Genomic DNA, 22,297 nt, shown 5'->3' on the forward strand with positions numbered 1-22,297 from the left:
AATTAATCGGAACAGGTAATGAATGTGAATTTATAGAGACCAAATAATCCTGAATTTATTGTCAGATTGCCGGAAGATCACTATCTATGCTTACTGCTGCAGACAAAGAGCTTGGGTAGTAACTCCTATAAAGTTATAAATTGTCCTCTGTAGAGTCGCCGATGCAGTAAATGACAGTCCATAATAAAGAAGAATAAATACAGGCCTGCACCTGAATAGAAGAGTTCAAAATTAGACTGGCCACAGAAAGAATTTTTGTTATTGGTCATGGCTTCATCCATAGGAACTCACTGACTCATTATATGCACTAAGATACCATGAACTTTGATTCAAAAAAGGATCCTATACAAACAATCATGGAGGGGGTGTTGTGAATGCCCGGAAACATTTGGACGCAGACAAATCCCTTGATACTATAAAGGGATCTAGGAATCTAAATGCATCATGAAACTTGGGACTGAATAAAAAACAAAAAGCTTATAAGTAGATAACAGTCTAGCTATCCTTCACGTAAATAAATAGCTTTCTGGAAACCTAACATCGACTCAACTAAGAATAGCCATGAAGTTGTACAAGCTCTTTGTCCCTCTTCTTCTAAATATTCTCCTAACCATAGTTACATCAATCCAGGCAGCCCCCGGAAACTCAAAACTCTTTAGAGAATACATAGGAGCTGAGGGCAAGGGCGTTCAGTTTTCAGATGTACCAGTTAGCTCTAAAGTTGAATTTCACTTTATTCTCTCCTTTGCTATAGACTACACCTCAGCATCTCATCCATCCCCTACCAATGGCCACTTTAGAGAATACTGGGACACAGAAAACCTTAGCCCTTCTCATGTTTCCTCCCTCAAAGCTAAGCATCCAAATGTCAAGGTGGCTATGAGTCTTGGTGGTGCTACCATTAATGACAAACCTGTATTCTTCAGCCCTGCATCAATCAACTCTTGGGTCAGAAATGCTATTCATTCAATAACAGAGATAGTAAAACTTTATAATTTTGATGGAATAGATATTGACTATGAGCACTTTAAAACAGATCCTGAAACATTTGCTGAGTGCATTGGCCGGCTTCTGTTCTACCTCAAACAACAACAAGTTGTCTCATTCACATCAATAGCACCATATGATGATGATTCCGTGCAGTCACATTACATGGCTCTTTGGAGGAAATACGGGCACCTCATAGACTACGTTAACTTTCAGTTTTATGCCTATGATAAGGGGACAACTATTTCTGAGTTTCTGCAGCACTTTAATGCCCAGAGCTCTAATTACCATGGAGGTAAGGTCTTATTGAGCTTTGGTACCGACGGAAGTGGCGGTTTGTCTCCTGAAAATGGCTTCTTTCATGCCTGTAGTAAGCTGAAAAGTCGGGGCAAACTTCATGGCATATTTATTTGGTCAGCAGATGACTCAAAGAAGGATGGTTTCCGCTAGGAGAAACAAACACAAAAATTCTTGGCCTCCAAGAAATGATGTGTCTCTCTGATGCAACGTATTAAGGCCCTTCTCAGCTATCGATTAAATAAAACCAGATGCATACACAGCTGAATAGAATTGTTACAAAGTTATTTACCGAAAACTAATTAATGGAAACGGACTGGGCATATGATAACATCACAAATTCCGGATTATTTTAGTCTCTCAAAGTGTATGAGCTCAACATTTTAACACATCTGTTCAATACTGTCTTGCATCAAAATTGCTTGCAATACTATTCCAAGGGATCTGAAGTCTAATAGTCTAGAACAAAAGATAATTTTCGTTGAAGAAAAAAACCATATTTCAATAAAACTGCTTGTTACAATTTACAGCAATTCAGTAAAGCAGAAGGAACACAAATGTCATTGCTCATGAGTAATAGTTATGCATAATGTACAATATAAGTTATATTAACTTTTCAACAGGCACAGGACTTTCAAATTCAAGAAAGAGGCCAGCATCAAAGAGTCTGTAGGTCTCCAGAATTCTCTACTAATTGCTTTGATATAACTCTTATAATAATTGAAACATTCAAGAAATGTTGGGATGTGTTACAGGAGCAAACAGCGATCTGAGAGATCAAGGATTAAAAAATCTGGAAGGGAGGTGACCATTTTGAATTTAATGAGCAAATAATTTTAGTTTACAGACAACCACCAATAAACAGAATTTGCAGTAACACAACTTAAGGAAGGGCAAGTCAACTTTTGAGGGAAATTTTTCATTTGATGAAAAGAAAAAAGTAGAATAATAGAAAAGACGTATAGAAGTCTGACCTCCTCTAAAATTGTATTGCAAAATTATTATGCTGTTTTAATCAGCCATCACAGAAATTGTAACATAAAACCTCCAATAATGTAAAAGCTGAGAACAATAAGTGCTGAAACATTTGCTATATAGATAAATCAGACACATTTTACTGTAAAGGTCAGATGTGATTTCATGATAACCACACATGTCAAGCGTTCTTTCAGTCATAAGCGAATGATTAAACAACTATTTTAAGACAGGTTTCACTTCCCAACAGCCGGATTGAAGTTACAAACTTCCAGCGACTATCAACTGTTGTACTGCCTCAGGCATCCAACATTAAGTTTCAAGAGACAACAAAGAAGTGTTTAAGAAGTTTTTCCTCTCTCATACAGTGTTAGTTTCATTCAGTTTTTAGCATTTTTCCTCAACAATGGAAATCACCACCCTCACTTCAATAGCAATATATTCTAAAAATTCTTTGTTGAATAAATTGAACACCTTGAACATATGAACAAAAACAAAACAAGCAATTAAATCAAATTAACATCGAATTAAATATCAATAGATCACATTGCGATATGAAAATCATGTTGAAAACTACCCAGGAAATGCAACTTCCTAATCTTTAAGCGATACTGCAATCCCATAAAATTTCTCATTTAGCTGTCACACCTACATTTTCCCCCAAAACAAAATTTACCAAATTTAACTGTGCTCTTCAGTTTTTCTTTTCTTTTTCTTCTTTATTGGTGATTCTTCTGAATGTATTGCCTGTCCCTCTTCAATCTCCCCAATCTTTCTCTTTTTCTTCTTTGCCGTCTTCTCCTCGACTTCCAAAACTCCATTCACGTTAACAAACTCACTCCTCTCCCTCTTCTCCTTCTTCTCCTTCTTTATCTTGCTCTCTATTCCATTACTGACGCCGTGACTCGATTCTCTCAACTCGGGATGACTAGGTAGTTGATTAGATAGAACGCTTCGGGTCGGCTTTTCCTCTTCGGCAATAATATCTGACTTGGAAGTTTTGTGTTTGCGACCGGATTTGAGCTCCTTGTGAAGCTGAGACAGCTCGATAAAAGAAACAGAAGCACGTCGAAGGTAAGCGCAAAGCGCCGGTGAGGCATTGGTGTCGGCATTGACGAATTTCGAGAGAGTGGAGGCGGCTTTGGAGAGGGATATCTGGCTCGTCGAGAGGACCTGTCCAGTGATTGTCTTCATCCTTCGTGGTTAGGGTTATTTAGGGTTTTTTCATTTTCCTCCGTAACAGAGAAACAACGGGCCTTTTGTTGGAAGGTACACAGTTTACGCGTGGCTTAACTTACCTAGGCAAACTGCAGCCTTCGGATTCACTTCCAAAAAATCCAATAGTTCAAATGAAAACATAGATTTTTTTTTTTTTAAATACACATTAATTTTAAAGTGAATATATTAATCTTCTTAAAATAGGATAAAATAAAACTGTTAAAATAAATATGAAAAAATAATTTTAATAATATTTATGAATTCATAATAATATAAATTAGAGTGATTAATATTTTTCTACCCAATATTTAATTTTAAAATACTTTTTTATCGTATAAATGTGTCAATAACATTTTTTTCGTCTGATTTTGTGAATAAATAATGAATTATAAAAAAATATATATAATAGTTATTTTAATTTATTAAAATTTAAAAGGAAGAAATTCTTTTTCTTTTTTCATTCCTTTTCTTCTTCCTTTTTCATTATTTTCTTTCTTCTTCATTGACCCTCAAGATAATTCTAAGAAGGATTATTAAAGGCCACCATTTTACAATAAAATTGTGACCTTCAATTGATATGATTTTGGTGTCACATATTATTTTGTTTTAACAAATGAGTTAGACTTTTTTATTAAGTAATCAGTGTCGTTTTCTAAATCCATTTTGAATTTTTGTTGCATAAAAAAGATTAAATCTTTAAAAGAAATGTTGAAATTGTAAATGTTATAAAAGAGTTCTTATCGTTTTTTCAAAATAGTTAAAAAGTCATTTTTAAAAGGAGGCTAGAATCTTTTCCAAAGAGATTTTTAGAGTTCTTGAAGACAGTTTTATTAATAAATCAAAATTGATTAACATTATGTGATAGTGAACACGTATGCCATTGTGGCGTTGTGCCTTTAGACTTTGGTGAACTTTACAGGGCTGGTGAAGAATGAAGGGTTTAAGGCCAATGCGACAACTTCGGTGGTGTCTGGGAATGTGGTCGAGTCTGATGCTGCAAGAGGGGCTGGGCTAGTGAGCTATTCAATGAGGATGGCACACATTCAATGCTAAACAATTCCATTCATATAATATCGAACAAGCAAACAAAAAATTATCAACCGCATGGCTAATTCTTTGACGGGATTGTTCTCTGTCTACAGAACACAAGGATTTATTGAACAAAATGGAGAATTTAATAAAAAGAGAGATCTATGATAAAAAGAATGTCACTAAATATGTACAAATATGCTTTTAACCTTCTGAGATAGATTGACATGCCGTTTATTTTGGATAATCACAAGCCCTTTTCATCCATCCAAAATCTTCATATAGAGCTTCCAACCATGTGGATAGCAAAGAAAACCGGGACTCTTTTGGCACCAAGACAAGTCCTCTGCCAATTGAAATACATAGTTGGGCAGCGATTCTGCTAATTTCATGTCGATACATGGTAGGAATCTTAGAATGGAGAATGCCAAGCTCCTTTTGATCTGCCCATCCTTCTACAAATTCATCACGTACTTTCTTGTCAAATAGGATATCAACAATTCACTGCAGATTATCAGCTACTTGAGCTATTTCCACCATTAACACCCCTCGATCCTGTCAACAATCATCCATACCTGTAGCTTCTGATAAGCAGAGGATCAGAGAACTAAGACATCTATGGCAGAGACTATAAAGGGTGTCCTTAGAAACATCAAGCCTATTGTCATAATCAAATGCCTCTTCTTTAAGTAACAGAGAAATCACAGTTTTCATCTATCGAAGAGGCTTTATCATCTTTCGCTTGTAGAACACCACTCAGCAGTTTCAAGAAGTTGTCATCAGCTTGAGAAGATGTTGATGCCCCAGGTGTTACTCGCTGCAGAACTTCAGCTGCTGAGTCTTGAAGCTCAAGCTCACTGATAACAGATATGACTTTCTTTTCATCATCCTCAGACCATGAACAGTTTCCAAATGCTCCAAACAAGAAAAAATTCCCGTATCAAAAATGACAGCAGCAGCGACCTACAATGGAACACTATTAATAGAAAAAATTCACCATACCGGAAATTGAGCATTCATGTTTTCACTAGTTGTTGTCTACTTGCCAACATGAATTTAAATTTAACACTGATTGGTTGGTCGAAAACATAGGGGCTCAATCCAACAAATACAAAAAGTAAAAATTGAATTCCAATCAGTTAACTGTCACAAATAAATGAAAAGTTAAAGTTTCAGTTCAGGTATGCAGCAGCTGATCGATAACATTTCTGCTAGTAGATAATTTGATCCGATGAGGTCTGTTCCCCAGAACCACAAAGCTACAGCCGATTTGTAGAAAACTAACAGCAGAAATTTCCAGTGCCGAACATGACTAAACCTATATGCAGTTCCTTATAAATAAAATATCAAATCATCTACCACCACCAGAGTAACAGAATCAAAGGAAGAAAAGATTGAATAAACCAAAATAATAGACAAATTATGTAATTGCATAGAAACTACAAGAAAAACAACAACAGCAAAATTCTATGGAAAATCAACATAAAACATCCAAAACATACACTCAAACCATAAGCCAATCCTAAAACCAATTTCCTAAACAGCCATTTCAATATAAAAAAATAATAATAATAATAAATTTAAAGGATAAAAAGAATAAATGACTCTGAAAAACCATGCAGCAATAATAGAAACATATGCCTTTACCTTGAGCAAAGCCAAGATCCTCACCAGGCAATCTCTTCTTCAAGTCTTAAGAGCACATCAACACCACAGTTTCCACATACACCGCAACGTCATCAGACTCACTTATCTCCACAGTGTGCAAAAGCTCTCTGTTTTCTTTATTTTTTCTCGCCAATTTCTCAGCAAAAAAATTACTCTTCTGGGCCAAAACCCTCTTGTGCACATCCACACACACTCTAAACCCATCTTTACCAACCACTGTAAGCCTCACATCACCTGGTCCCAGTTCAACATACGTCAAACCATTACCAGGGCCTTTAGGGTTTTTAAGGTCCGTAAAAGTTTAACAATACTTAATTGGGAGTGGATCTGTTGGCCTCCTGTACTGTAGCTGATCCTGGGACATCATTTCGAAGAGAGTTGGGTGGTTGGTTGGCTGAGCATGACTCTATCGCATTGGCTCAGTGAGCTGGGGATGGGATTGTTGCGTTGATGATGGCGGGGGCGAAGAGGAAGGAAAGTAGAGTGTTGATAGTGTTGCGGTAGTTCTTGATGGTGAAAATGAAACTGTTTGGTCTGAAATAAAGCCTTGTTTGATCATAGCTGAGACCTCTCTTGTCGACATTCAGTCTTTTGATATTATAGTAAACCAGCAGGAAAATGAAAAAGACTTCCGGGAGAGTAGAAATTTTTAATGCAGAAACAGACTGGAAAGAAGTGGATATTTCTTGTTATCTAACAAGAACTAAAATTTTCTGGGTAAGTTGAACATTTAACAAAAAGCAATAAAAAGAAAAAATGAAACCCTGTGGTATATTATCGAGAAGACTTTCCAGGAAAGTAAAAGGAATCCAACTTGTGAAGCATCGGAGAGACTGAGAGAGGGAGTATCTAAGAGTGGATCTAAGAATGTAGTTTAAACGGAAATGTAAAGTAGTAGGCTGAAGTGGTAACTAGTTCAACACTAGGAGAAAGGAAAAGGCTGCAATAGCCTGACAAAAACTGCTGCTATTTTATTTAGGCGAAATGGCTCACTCCCACCGAGATTTCTTGCTTCCCCGAATATTAATTCGGTTAATTATTAAAAATTTAAAAACCCGCATATAAATCAACTAAAATTAAAAAATTAATAATAAATTGATTCAAACAAAAAAAAGAAAGATATACTAATCTTTTTTATTATTTTTGATTGTCGAAAAACATGAAATGTTGATAGAAGTTTTTCACCTATTAAAGCCCTATGGAAAACGTGTGGGAGAGAAATTTTTTTTTATTTCAATAGTGGAACGTGTGGAAAATTTTGGAAAAAATCAATAAAAATTCTTAACTTATATATAGGGGTAATTTTGTTATTTTATAAAATTAGGGCATTTCTACTTTTTCTCGGTAGTTTTGGACAATTTCATTAACCCTTTTAATTTTAGGCACTTAATTAATTTTTCATTTAAATTAGTGAAATTTGATAAATTTTAAAACTTAAATTATTATTTAATTAATAATATATTAAAAGCAGTAAAATATTATTAATTTTTTTTATAGATTTACAAACTAATAGTTTATGTAAAATTAAATTTTAAAATATTATTTTTAAAAATTTTTTTTTCTCTCTTAGTTTAATATTATTATCGATTGACTTATCTCTTTCTTCTTTTTTGATAGAGATGACATCAAAAAATATGAGAGAGAAATCGACTAATGATATTATCAAAAAAAAATATTATAAAAGAAAATATAACATTTTAAAGTTTAATTATAAAAAAAATTATTAATTTTTTAAATTTATAAGAAAAATAAATAATATTAATTAATTATATTAATTTTTACTACCTATAAATATATGTTTTGAATACTAATTTAACAGTACAACCAACCATGGCAGGAATAAGCCCTAGCCTTTTCTGTATTAAAGAAGATAGGCAATGATAATTGCTCGCACGTGCTCCCTTCTTTCAGCTTCACTCACGGTTTCACAATATACTCGAAATTTTCACTCACCCAAATTTGGGATATTAATTAAAATAGGCAGTCGCATTCCCGTCAAAATCTTTTTCGGTAATAATTTTTATATTTTACTTTTTTAAGCAAACCATTGTTTTTATTCCAAAAATACCCTTCGTCTAATTTCTCACTTTACCGTAGCATTTTCCCAATTATCTGCTTACCTTTCATGAAAAACATTAAAATTAAACTATCGTAATATTTATAAATTAAAAAACAGATTAATATTTTATAAAATAATTTATTCTTATATATAAAAAATATTACGTTTTTCTCTAAATTATCTGTAATGAATAAAATTTATAAATTAAAAAATAGATTAATATTTTATAAAATAATTGATTGTTATATATCGAAAATGTTAAGTTTTTTTTCTAAATTATCTGTAATGAATAAAATTTATAAATTGAAAAACATATTAATTTTTATAAAATAATTGATTCTTTTATATAGAAAACAATGCATATATCAAAAACGGTATGTTTTCCTTGAAATGGTGCGTTTTCTTGTGGAAAGGGGTGTGGGTGCGGGAATATGGAAAGGGGTGTGGGTGCGGCTGTTTTTGAAAAAGTGTTGCAATTGCGAAAAGGGTGCGGCAACTTCTAAAAGGGTGCGGAAGCTTCTAAAAGGGTGCGGGATTTGCTGAAAGGGTGCGAGTATTTATGAAAGGGTGCGAGTATTTCTGAAAGAGTGGGGCATTTTCTGAAAGGGTGCGGCATTTACTGAAAGGGTGCGGCATTTGCTGAAAGGGTGCGTGGAACTGTGCGGCAACTCACTACATGAAATATATATTAATATATTATATATTAATACATATTATAATATATTATATTAATATATAATATTATATAATAATATTATATTATATATTAATATAATATAATATGTATTAATATATAATATAATATTATAATATTAATATTAATATTAATATTAAAAGGGTGCGGGACTTTGGTAAGGGGTGCGTGTGAGTTCGAGCGGGCATGCGCATGCTGGAGCTGCATGCGGGTGCGGGAATGGGGGTGCGGGCGAGGCGGCACGCTGGTGCGTGCGTGCTTGCGGGCGCGGTGGCACGCTGGTGCGTGCGTGCATGCGGGCGCGCGCGCGCTAGCGCCCCCGCACCCCTTACTAAAATCCCGCACCCCGTTCCCGCACCCGCACGCAGCGCTAGCGCGCATGCACGCACGCAACGCCAGTGCGCGCGCACGCACGCAGCGCCACCCACACGCGCACGCACCAGCGCGCGCACACCCGCTCGCACGCACGCACCCGCACCCTTTTAATATTAATATTAATATTAATATTATATTATATATTAATATAATATATAATATATTATATATTAATACATATTATATTATATTATTATATAATATTATATAATAATATAATATTATATATTAATATAATATAATATGTATTAATATATAATATATTATATTAATATATATTCCACGCAGTTAGTTGCCACACAGTTCCACGCACCCTTTCAACAAATGCCGCACCCTTTCACGCACCCGCCACGCTTGCCGCACCCTTTCAAAAGCTTTCACACCCTTTTAGAAGCTGTCGCACCCTTTCAGAAGTTGTCGTACCTTTTTCGCAATTGCCGCACTCTTTCAGAAACTGCTGCACCCTTTCAGAAACTGTCGCACCCTTTTCGTACCCTTTCAGAAGCTGTCGCACCCTTTCTGCAATTTTCACACACCCTTCACGGTTGGTGCACCCTTTCAGCAATTCCCGTACCCTTTCAGAAATTGTCGCACTCTTTCTGCAATTGTCGCACCCTTTCAGAAACTGTCGCACCTTTTCAGCAATTCTCGCACCCTTTCAAAAGCTGTTGCACCCTTCCGCAATTGTCGCACCCTTTTAGAAGCTACCGCACCGTCCACGCACCCTTTCCGAAATTCCCGCACCCACACCCCTTTCCACAAGAAAATGCACCGTTTCAAGGAAAACATACTGTTTTCGATATATGCATTATTTTCTATCTAAAAGAATCAATTATTTTATAAAAATTAATATGTTTTTCAATTTATAAATTTTATTCACTACAGATAATTTAAAAAAAAACTTAACATTTTCGATATATAACAATCAATTATTTTATAAAATATTAATGTATTTTTTAATTTATAAATTTTATTCATTACAGATAATTTAGAGAAAAACATAATATTTTTTATATATAAGAATAAATTATTTTATAAAATATTAATTTGTTTTTTAATTTATAAATATTACGGTAGTTTAATTTTAATGCTTTTCGTGAAAGGTAAGCAGATAATCGGGGAAATGCTACGGTAAAGTGAGAAATTAGAAGAAGGGTATTTTTGGAATGAAAACAACGGTTTGCTTAAAAAGGTAAAATGTAAAAATTGTTACCGAAAAAGGTTTAGGCGGAAATGCGACTGCCTATTTTAATTAATATCCCCCCAAATTTCAGTATTTTCAGTTGATATAATTTGAAACATCATTATTAAATTATGTTACTACAACAATTATAGTAAATACTCTTTTCATATATTCGTTTCATCTTCACACCTCTCCATTTTCACTCAACACTTCGCCCAATCTCAAGTTCTTCGTTAAAGCTCAAATTCTTTTTCAAATCTCTTCATTCACATTGTATAAAGATGGAATTGTGCTGGATCATGGTTGTGGCAAACAAAATTAGGGTTCTTCAAAACTACATTTGTTGGTTGAAGCCCACAATTTTAACCAAAAATTCATGATTTTGTCCAAAAAAATATTTGGTTACTATAAGAAGATTAAAATTGGTCAATAAGGGTGTTGTTGAACTAGGCCAGTGCACTTGGTATTTCTAGAATCTTAAACTTTTAAATCAGAATTTTTAATCCATACGTAAATACTGTAGAATTAGAATCGCATGATTTTATGTTTGTTTATATGTATTAAATCTTTCCTTAACATGATTCATTATTGAGGATGAGATAAGTAAGCACCAGCAAGACGGATTACAAACAACTCACACATTACGTAAGGCAGAAGCAAAATTCTCAAGTTCCTTCTACAATTTGCATCCAGGCTTAATATAGACAACATTGCTCAGAGACAAATATATGCATAATCAGTGGAACTGCTCTTGCTAGCAAGTTGAGGAGCTCTTCATAGCCTCCGTCGGTGTTCTACTCGATGTCATGCACATATGCTCAACTTTCGCAGTAGAGAATTTGTGGTAGTAATTCATAACAGAAATCAGAAACACATTTATTGCGGAAATAACATGGACAGGGACCTCTCAGAAAACGTTTACTTGAAGATCTTCTAGCTCTGGATCCACAACTTTATCTTCTTTCTCAGCATCAGTTGCGAAGAGAGGAGCATCAAGTTTAGGGGGGTTCTGGAAATGAGTGAAGTAATTATGAGTTTCAAATTGAATGACTGCTAAAGCTTGTTCATAATGCAAAGTTCTTATATATATTTCTACTTATAGATTTAGAAGGACGACTTATTGATCTTACCATGCAGCGAACAAGAGCCCAGTTCACACCCTTGAAAAATGGATGCTTCTTAACTCCATTTGCTCCTTCGCGTGAACATAATCTGTTTTTGGGATCTCTGTGCAACAACCTGTACATCAGTTGCTTTGCATGGAGACTTACCTGCACCAAGACAAAATGTGAATCAGTGTACACCAGGCACTTCTATATGATGCTAAATGTGTTTTTAAGTGGCTTACACAGACAGTTTGTATTGGTTTTTCTCTGAATTCAGTATGAAAGGAAATGTTCTACTTCTTAATAGGAAAATATTTCATGCCAATTTTCATATGGAGTATTAGATGAGGAAAGAAACATGAATATAGAATATCTCACTGGTGTACTTCCTGGAAATTTAAGATCTTTGTGAAGAATATTTGCAAATGTTTTTTGTCTTGTCTTTCCCCTAAATGGTGTATATCCATAAAGCATCTCATAGAGAAGAATTCCTGAAAAATAATAAAAGCAGTAGAATGAAGCATTGTTCCCAAGAAAGGATATGCACTAAAAATATTGCAGCTTCTTGACATGGAATTACCAAGAGCCCACCAGTCCACTGAACTGGTATGGCCTGCCCCAGTTATAATTTCCTGCAAAGAGTTGCAGAAACAAATGCACTGTTATTAGGATGTCTAGAAAAATGTATATAGGGAATGAAATTATGATTTGGAGGCTGTGGCGAGGAAAAAATTAAACAAATCTACAATGAAGAACTATATATGTGCAACTACAAGCATATCTTCATATGCGTATGATCCTCAACATCATCTGTTGTTAATTTAACAAAATAGATACAACAGGCGTATCTAAAGGTCCCCAAATTTGTGCCGATTTACTAAAAACAAGAACGTACCGGAGCTATATACTCTTCTGTGCCAACAAAAGAATTGGATGCTCGCATAGGTTCAGCCATAAAGATTGGATGCTGCTGATTTCTGTGGTGTTTCTTCTTTTCATTTGCAGTTGGAATTAAAAGCTTCAAATATCAGAACAAGCATATCAGGTTTCTGCATCAAAAATCTTTGTCCACAGACGAAATAAGATTGTTAAAAGGTAAATATAAATAAGATAGCCAAAAAACCTGTGGTTTACAGGTTGTTAAACATGATAAATCAAAATCTGTCAATGACACATGCCCATTGCTCTGGAGTAAAACATTTTCAGGCTTTAAGTCTCTGTATATAATCCCTGCATTAACAAAATGACTCAGTAAAGAGATGGAACTGTGCCAGGAGCTAATAACACACATTATAGCAGAACTATAAGTTCTTTGATTCATTTTGGAGATATAATTTGGCAGCTGCAGATTTTATGGGACCTGCATAATGTTACCAAGAGCCTGAGTATGCGAACATATTTTTTTTAATTGATCAACCAAACTCTACCTTGACAGTGTAGATATTCCAATGCCACGACAACCTCTGCAGCATAGAATCTACAGTTGCCAAAAATATTATATAAGTTAAGAAATAAAGACTTGGGAAATATTCGAAAGTAGAGTATGGTCAATTAATGTGGCAATCAAGACGTCCACATTCAGAAATCGAGCCTCAAAATGTGTTGTTTGCTTTTACTTGTGATGACCTGGTCTGAATTACCTCACTGCATCCTCCTTCAGGACCTTAGTGGGTTGTCTATCCAAAAGCAAGAAAAGCTCCCCACCCGGGCAGTAATCAGTTATCAGACAAATATGTGTTTTGGTCTGCAAAGTTGACAAATATTATAATTAATCCAACATCAACATATTGATGTAAGTCTACATAAGTTTGTCTTCGTGTGCTCCATTCTAACTTCAGAACTAGATGTGATATAATTGCAATGAGTAACAAGTTGGATATATCAAAAGAACAGTTAGGGAATGTCATGGATTACAGAGACAAAAATATTTTAAAACTGAATACTGTGAGAAATGTGCCCCATATTCACCTAAAACTCATCAGCTTCCTTAGTTAATATTTTCAACTATCGGTTCACAAATGAACCTGCTAAAGTCATAACAAGCCCCTGAGTTATCATAAATTCATGACAGTCTTATAAATTGACCAACCTGAAACGAGGCATATAATGCAGGAAGGAATGGGTGGTCCAACATGTCGAGAATTTCTCTCTCCGCACAAGCCCTATGCACCTGTAACAAAGAAGTCTTATAAACAGACATGAACAAGGGACAATTCTGTAGACAATCTATAAGGGACAATAGTGAAAATAATTAGTTGTTGATAAAGTTCCAAACATTTAGGTTATTCACCATAATCAAAGTTATCTCCTCCTTATATTCCAAAGGTATTGATTGATAAAAGAATAATATTTTTGCCCCTGGTGGTGTAATAATATTATCCTAAAAATATTCCCACTATGGTATTGCAGAACAAGAATACCAATGGACACCTAATTTCATTTGAAAGGAAATAAAAAATGGTTCAGCACCACGTAGAAATAGAGAAGCCATAATTGAGTTTATTCAACCAACTATTAGCAATAATTTTGATAGCCAAAGACGATAATGATTATAGCATTAAAGCTACGCCCGATTTAAAAATGAAACTACCAGTTGGTGCTTTTCTAGCTGCAAGTGAAAAAGAAGAGCATAGAAGTCAGTTTAAATACCTTGTTGCGATTGAGCATAACACCCTTATCCATAGCTTTCATAGCAAATAACTGACCAGTTCCACACAATTCAACCAGATGCACGCTGTCATGCCATTCAATAGCCCGATTAGTTAATTAGAACCACAAGGGTATCAAAATCCGACCTACTACAAAGTTGAGGTGAAACGCAAGAAAACTAGAGAAACATAGAACCTGCCAGTATCACCAGACCCTAATGGCTTTATTGGCCTGAAATGTTTTAGGCCTATCCGTTCTCCACTATCTTGAATCTGCCATATTATGTAATTGAACAATTAGAGACAAACAAATGAACATTAAAGAATCCATACAACATAAAAGGATAATGAATGGTTTTACCTTTTGAATAGCTTTCCAAGAGGGACTACCCTTCCTATGAGGCTTTGGGTGAACCAATTTTGAGTGATTTATCCATAAATCTTCTGGTTTCTGAGTAGATAGTAAAACTTCTTGTCACAAACTCACGATTGAACCCAAAAAACTTTTTTGTTAATTAGTAAAGTTGAAACTGGTCATTACCAAATTGGCATCTGGAAGTTCTTTCACTGCATCATCAACATTCTCCGCCGTTTGTCTCACCTATAAATTTGCATCAACCACAACAGACTTATTCTAGGTACTCACAGGTAAGCCAAAAGTGAAATACATATTTCTATTCAGTAGCTATTTGAAATGTATTGACTCAGAGAAGAAGAAAAAGAACACTATATACATTTATGAGGATAACAATCCAAAAGAATTTGAAGAGAGGGAAAAAAGAAAATTTAAGCAAAAATACTTGCAGAGAGTTGATACCATTTTTTCACTCTCTTTTGCAGTGTCCTCTGGAATACTGTTGCGAAGTGGCTCAACATGCTGGCTTCCGTCTAGTTGTACTCCAATAAAGTACTGCACTTCCCCCTGTTCATACACACAAGTAGAAAGTTAACCAAATTTTCCTTCTATTGATGGGAAAAATGTTACAGGTAACTGGAATCTGACTGCTTTGGTTTGCATGGTAAAACATAAATTTCTCATCTAAATTTTAGACTGCACCTTTTGGTCACGCATAGGCTGCAGATGGAACAAGTTCCAGAACTTCTTGCCTGTATTCGATACGAAAGGAAAATAATTAACTCAATGTAAATGAAAAGTAAAACATTGTGTTCTATAAATATAACAAATCGACGCTCATTCTGAAGCACAATGTAGTAACTGAAAAGAGCAGCAATTACGAACATACCACTCTTGGTGTAGTTAATGAGCTGCACAGTAACTTCAGTCTGGTTATCAATTGCGTTTCTTATCTTCCTCACAGTGGCTGGATCAGTTTCAGGGCCTTGGAGAAACCTGTGATAATTGTAAATTACAGAAATCTTATAATAAATTGTATCTGTGTGGATCATGTTATTCAAATCAAGAGACCTGCCTGTTTTCACATGCATTCCAGTCAGAATTAATTCAGCATGTTCCTGAAAATTTAACTAATTTCCCATTTTAAATCATGCATCAATATGCAATTTTATATACAACTTTTCACCAACTAAACAGATTTTCATGAAAAGTGATCAGAAAAAATGTGTACTATATACAAAATTTTTAAAGGGTTTTTTTGGGTGCCGTTTGCCTTTGTTTCGATGAAAAGTAACAAATTCACAAATCCCGAAAGTTATATATATATTTCTCTTCCAGATGGCCTTGTAAAGGGTACATAGGGCCGAGTGCTCTCCTGTTGGTTCATGCAACCGCCCTTTGAGCTGCATGTATGGCTGCGGGAGACGAGCCCGCTCATCCTGTTTCCTCCGTCCAAGTGAGGATTTACACGCGTACAAAGACACATCAGATTGCAGACACACATAATGCCATACACATGCCTGCTTTGATTTGGTGCAATTAAATTATGGTGACTCTAGAGCCAGTTCTATGTCCAATTCTCAGTCTCCCAATACTCACAGAAAACATTGAATATGCAACTATTTTTTAATTAAACACCATAAAAATCACTCCTAAAAAAGTTGTATACACAAGTACCGGAATTCGAAGCATGTATATATAAATACCTGCAATTTCTCCCCAGGATTTCTTCACGGCTGTACTCTGTCAGCTCCAGGAAGCTATCAGAGGCAAAAATCTGACATTTCAAGAGAAAAAGATTCATAGGATGATAAAGTCATAAGTAAAGAAAGACCAGCAATAGTAGAAGAAATATTCTTACGATGGGATTATCAGGCAGCCTTGGATCAGTGATGACAAAGTTCTTCTCTATACGTTCAAGTGTGGTAGCCAGATCAATACCCTTTCTCATTTCCTTCTTTCTTACTTTGTTATCAACTGCATCAGGTCTCTCATCATCGCTCTCATCAACATCCATAAGAACTCCATTGTCAAAGCTATCATCGCAAGATGATTGAGTACTTTTCCGATTGATAATCCTGAAAGTTCGTACATATACCCACAAAAACAAGAAATGCAGATATCAAACGCATGATACTAATTACTCATAATTAGAAACTAGTTAAGGATTACAGCAATTATAATTAATTACCCCATTAAAGACAGACGACCAGATTTTCTGGGTTTCATTTCAGGGAGCTCAACAATACGTTGCATGGAGACTCTATGACCACCAAGTGAATTCCTTCTGTAAGGAGGAATATTTTCTGAGTTTCTTCTTCCACCTGATCCCAGGGCTCCTGATCTTTCCTCTTCTGCTTCACCATCTGATTTTACAAACAATGGACGATTTGTTGATTCGCTTAGTGACCGAGGTTTCCTCACGGCTTGTACAAGTTCAGTCACTGAACTTGTTGCGACTTCCTTTTGCCGGGCTGAAAAATTTTTCTTCTTAGTCTTCCTCAATAATCACTAGTACTTTCTGTTATTTCAGTTATATAACTATACATTTTGGCGCCAACCCACGGATATAATAAATTCATCCCACGGTATGTCATAATTTTTATGTTTTATATTAATGTTTTTTGAAGATAAATTACACGAACTTTATTTTTATCAATAAATATATACTTTATAATTAAACGGACTCTTGTCTGTAAATAATCTTTTCAACATTTTATATTAATAGACAAATACTTATATTAAAGCATATTTTATGCAGTATATGCTTTAAATGAAAATATGTCTTTTTCAAAGTGAAAAAAATACATACTTTTACTGTTAATTTTAAAATATGCATTCTCTCTGTATAGGAGATAAAGTTGACAATTTTTTATAAGTAATATTATAAGTATAAATAAATTGTACAAACTTTTTATATATTTTTATATAAATTGAGGCGGCTCAAACAATCCTTAATTGCTACCACTCTTACTAAGAACAACCCCATCAATTTTTTTATTTGAAGGTACCAAACAAACCCTTACACATAAGGTTAGATTAAAATGAACTGAGTTTAAATTCGGTTTGATTTAAATAAAATCGGACTCAAGTCTATGTTTGGCTCGCCAAGTTTATCTTAAATATATTTAAATTTGATTTGTTTAAAAGGAATCAAACTTGAGTTTGAACTCAAATTGAGTTTGAGTTTATATCGATATTATATTTAAATAAAAATTATTAAAATTATATTATTTTATTCAATTTATATAAAAAATTGTATGATTATGAATTTAATAAATCGGTATTTTTAAAATTTAAATTTAAATTAAAAAATATTTAACCATAAAGTTCAAGTTTAGTTGACTTAAGCTTGGGTCTGACCTTAACCAACCTGTAAGATTTATCTGAAAGGAGAAAAAGACCTCAAGACTTGGGAAATGAAAAGTTAAAGAGTTTTTTTGCAAACTCCCGCAACCGCAACTCTAGGAGAATGTTCCACAATGGGTGGCTGTCAAAATTGTTGTTTGTCGCGTTGTCAAGTGTAGCCATGGGGTTAGGTGAAGGAGGAGTGGCTGCACTAAAGTGTTTGCCGACAGTCCCAACTCCCAAGTGAGTTTTGGCTTTGACAATCAAAGATTTCAGGGCCGACGACTAAACGCAACAACTTTTCTTTAATGCCATGAATGAGGCTAAAACCTCATTATCTTTGAGGCGTATTCTGGGTCTACGGTTCTGATTTTGTTGAACCAAATGCTTCTTGCATCAAATTCACCCCTTTTTGTTTTTTATTTTTAATTTAGAAAAATGAAAACATAACGTACCATCATATCGAATTAAAGACTCAGGCAACCCATTTGGACGCAGCGACTTATCCTTGGCGCCTTCTGTGTGCTTACTCACCTCCACTTGCATACTGCCATTTTACAACAATAAATCATAACATATATTTGAAACAATAAAATTATATGTACATATTTTTAAATATATAATTAGATATATAAATATTATATTATTATCTATTTATATAATTTTAAATTAAAAATAAAATAATATTCGATTATGTATACACGTAACTATCCCAAAACATGCCAGCCCTCACAAGTCACGTTCTGAGACAAAAGATCATGAGTGGGCGTCCTTGGCTAGCAGAAAAGCTTCAATGATTGGGGGGAATAATGGAAAAAAATAAAACCATTTTGTTTCTTCTTTTAGACTCATCAACCATCTAATAAGTCGGGAACATCATCATTCTCCAACTCTGCCTAAACAAGTTGTATTTTTTATCGCACATCGAATTCTGAAATACATTCAACAAAAAGTGACTGCGAAACTAACCCAATAAATTTGAGGACTTTTCCATCTTCATCTTTAATTGGGGCAATAGTTAGAAGGTTCCAAAATGGTGTACCATCTTTCTTATAATTCAGTAGCCTCCCACAGTAGGACTGACCCGCCTCTAATGTCTCTCTCATCTTCGCCACATCTTCCGGGTCCGTACCCGCACCCTGTAAAAACCGACTTCACCCAACACAAAATGACAATATTACCCTTCACAACCGTTATTACAGTTACTGATTAAAAAATAATAATAACAGTTTAATAATTATATCTACCAATTCCTTCCGATGACCTCTTTAGAGGTATATCCGGTCATTTTAAAGAATCCGGCGCTTGCGTACATAATCGGGTAGTCTGGTTTGGTAGCATCCGACACAACGAACGTTTGTTGAAATGTTGATAAGGCATCTTTCAAGTCCTCCGACACTCTTGGAAACCCTCTTTCTTTGCCTCCCTCATTCGACATTTCGTCAGAGCTTCGAACCGAATTATGAGAAGTTCGTTGCGAAGTACCCGGTTTGTTACTCGGTTCCTCCCCGCCCGAAGTTCGAACCCCCACCCCTTGTAGTTTTCCCGTTTCATTGTCTGTTTTCAATACTAGGCCCCATTCCGCGGCCCTCTGAGCTGCCATGTCGACTTCCCCAGAGAGTTGCTTGATAACCGTTGATTTTTCATCATCATTGGTGATCTTTGGTGTCAACGGTGAGGATAGTGGAGATGACTGCCCTGTGGCAGAATCCTTGAGGGCCATCCAAGTAGTGGTAATCTCTTCGGTTCGACCCGATTTGGAGTTGAGCATATTCGGGTCTATCTCCGGGCTGCTCCGTTGCTCTATCCAACTCTGCCATGTGAGCGGATTCTGATTTGGGCGAAATGCTGGATTGGTGGGCCGGGTAGAGTAAGTTGAGGAAGGATTAAAAACCTCTAGTGAGCCACGTGAATCTCTACCTAGAGGTGGCCCCTTAGACGATTGATTGGATGATTTTCCGGATGGGTCCATTTGCTGCCAAAAAAATAATGGACCAACATAAAGTTAAATATGAGGCCTATTGGTCACTGTAATTCACAAAATTTGCCATTTCTAGGAACTTTTGAGTTGAAATGTAATTTTCTCCTTCACTACATAAATGACCTGATGTTTTTGACCCGAGGTGGGAGAAAAACATGATAGAATTGACACTAATAATCAAACCACACAAACTTATTCATATAAATGATTGAATGATTTGAAAATAAAAGAAAAAATAAATAATAACATCAATTAATCATAAATTACTATATCAATTTATATAAATAAATTTATATAATTTATTTTTATGTATAATTTTATTTATGTTAGAATGGATCGCTTTGAATGGATTTACACCACAAATTTCTGATAGTAACGATTAGGTGGGTTGAAGAACAGACTTTGAGAACCTCAGATATTTTCTGGGTAATTCGGTCATGAGCGACAGCCTTGTAGTTTTGACTGCTGAGACTGAGAACGTGGCAATCTATTCAAAACAGTAATTAAGATAAGGGCCTTTCGCTCATTAATTGAAGAAAGGTACCGAGACAGCTTTTTCCTATCTGTGCTTGAGAATGAAAGACAACTGCAAAAACTCAGTGTGAACATGAACATGAATATGATCATCACACTGAAACCAAAATGATCGATTTGGTTACATTGAGTAACCTTGTATTTAGCAAAACTAAAATCAAACAGTTGAGGAACAAAGAGAAAGAAAATATACCTGAGCGAAAAGCAGACTGGGTTGGATCGGCTTTGGCTCTTCCGAATTGAGCAAGTAAGTAAACTGCTAAACTTTATTGAAAAGATGATTATGAGGAAAAGTATATCAGTTGAAGAGAAAGAGGGAGAGATTACTCAGAGAAGGAGAAAAGACGAGTAGAAAATTGAACAGAAAGGACTTTTTAATGGCGAAAAGACTGAGAAAAGATGAAAGAATGATTGTCGAAAAGGTTTGGCTTCCCATCCCTGTAAACCGAAATTCCACATGGCTTATGCTCGGATCCCTATACGCCTCATCAACATTAAAAATATTTTCAAAGAAAACAAAAACTAGTGTTATCTGTTTTGCAAATAATCACTCGCCATACCGAAAATATGTATGTGATTTGGTAAGGAGACAGTTTTAAAGACTGAAAATGCGTTGGCAACTAGAAAAGCAACAAAAACAGATGCAGAAGCAAAACGAGAAAGAAATAAGAGTGTTTTGAGCGGCACGTTGAGAGTTGCAGCTTCTACCGACCAAGCCCTTGCTGGACGATACTTATTGTGTCTCCATGTCTCACCAGGGGCAAGAACGAAATCTTGAGATAATAATCAGACGGCCAAATGACATATCCCACCCGCGGTTTGATGCGACATGTCCTGATCTTTAAGAGGCGATTGGTCCTAGTACTTAACGGATAAATTTATTCCATGTAATTTTTTATTTTTTATAATGATGTAATAAATAATTTCATTATTTAAACAGTAAAAAAGAGTTTTTATATATAAGAAAATATAAACTCAAATTTTCATTTACGATATATCAAGATTAAACTTTTAACACATTTTTTTAATGATTATGAGATCGGTCACTAAATCTGGAGTTTGTCAATTTGTCTTACCTAGTGTAGTTAATTCCTATCTAATACGATGATTATGAAATCGGTCACTAAATCTGGAGTTTGTCAGTTTGTCTTTCTTGATATAGTTAGTTTCAGTTTAATGTGACATTTGAATGGAGTTCCTCATTATCAAAATATAATAATTGTAGGATTGGGCACTAAATATAGAGTTTGTTAGTTTATCATACTCGATATAGTTAGTTGGTTTCAATCCAATGTGATGTTCGAGTGGAGTTTCTCGTTACCAAAAAATATATACATAGAGTAATTTGATTATCATCGCTACAGAAGATATTAAAATATTATTAAAGTAATTTTTATTTTATTACAATTTTATCCTTATTCATTTTTTAAGACAAAAATATTATCATTTTTAATTAATATAACAAATAACATAAAAAATATTTTAAAACAATTTTATCTGAGGATATTTTAGTAAAACAATATATTATTATTTTTTTTATTATATCCAATCAAACACAATAATTGTTATACCAATTAATTTTTATCAAATATAAAAATAATTTATACTTAAAAATCATCTAATTAAATTATATTTATATTATTTTGTTCAAATATTATAATATAAATATAATTAACTATCATTTTATCTTTTAAGTTTAAAATATTATAATAACACATTTATCAAACTGAACTGTGAATAATATTATAAAGGTATAAATATATTTTTTTTTAAAATACTAGAAGCAAATGGATATATACTTTTTTTTTAACCCCCGCATATTTTGATAATATATTATAGT

General features: G+C 34.5%; 3 protein-coding genes and 1 pseudogene across 6 annotated transcripts; 1 reads left to right on the plus strand and 3 right to left on the minus strand.

The window, feature by feature from the left end:
• Window positions 1–561: 561 nt before the first annotated feature.
• Window positions 562–1,508, plus strand: LOC123224995 (chitinase 2-like). Its single transcript, XM_044648809.1, has one exon. It carries the CDS (start codon window positions 562–564, stop codon window positions 1,435–1,437), a length of 876 nt encoding a protein of 291 aa, XP_044504744.1. The 3' UTR covers window positions 1,438–1,508.
• Window positions 1,509–2,765: 1,257 nt separating this feature from the next.
• Window positions 2,766–3,568, minus strand: LOC123224996 (protein PXR1-like). Its single transcript, XM_044648811.1, has one exon. It carries the CDS (start codon window positions 3,451–3,453, stop codon window positions 2,941–2,943), a length of 513 nt encoding a protein of 170 aa, XP_044504746.1. The 5' UTR covers window positions 3,454–3,568; the 3' UTR covers window positions 2,766–2,940.
• Window positions 3,569–4,550: 982 nt separating this feature from the next.
• On the minus strand, window positions 4,551–6,939 carry LOC123224997 (annotated as a pseudogene).
• A 4,167-nt stretch (window positions 6,940–11,106) lies between these two features.
• On the minus strand, window positions 11,107–21,280 carry LOC123224998 (phototropin-1). 4 transcript variants are annotated; one of them, XM_044648815.1, is made up of 24 exons: window positions 20,651–21,280; window positions 20,334–20,509; window positions 19,190–19,917; window positions 18,912–19,094; window positions 18,398–18,489; window positions 16,786–17,068; window positions 16,456–16,672; window positions 16,301–16,371; window positions 15,484–15,590; window positions 15,297–15,346; window positions 15,057–15,161; window positions 14,781–14,840; window positions 14,601–14,690; window positions 14,436–14,512; window positions 14,241–14,325; window positions 13,681–13,761; window positions 13,232–13,335; window positions 13,019–13,068; window positions 12,715–12,821; window positions 12,487–12,609; window positions 12,172–12,223; window positions 11,970–12,082; window positions 11,616–11,756; window positions 11,107–11,494 (listed from the first exon to the last, which is right to left on the minus strand). In XM_044648815.1, the coding sequence occupies exons 3-24, from the start codon at window positions 19,912–19,914 to the stop codon at window positions 11,393–11,395; spliced, it is 3,018 nt and encodes a 1,005-aa protein (XP_044504750.1). In that variant the 5' UTR covers window positions 19,915–19,917; window positions 20,334–20,509; window positions 20,651–21,280; the 3' UTR covers window positions 11,107–11,392. The 4 variants fall into 4 exon arrangements, with proteins under 4 accessions (XP_044504750.1, XP_044504748.1, XP_044504749.1 ...); XM_044648813.1 differs by having other exon boundaries at window positions 20,334–20,554; XM_044648814.1 differs by having other exon boundaries at window positions 20,325–20,554.
• Between the last annotated feature and the right edge of the window lie 1,017 nt (window positions 21,281–22,297).

The sequence above is a fragment of the Mangifera indica genome, chromosome 9, assembly GCF_011075055.1.
Source record: "Mangifera indica cultivar Alphonso chromosome 9, CATAS_Mindica_2.1, whole genome shotgun sequence".
In the NCBI taxonomy this organism is placed as follows: Eukaryota; Viridiplantae; Streptophyta; class Magnoliopsida; order Sapindales; family Anacardiaceae; genus Mangifera; species Mangifera indica.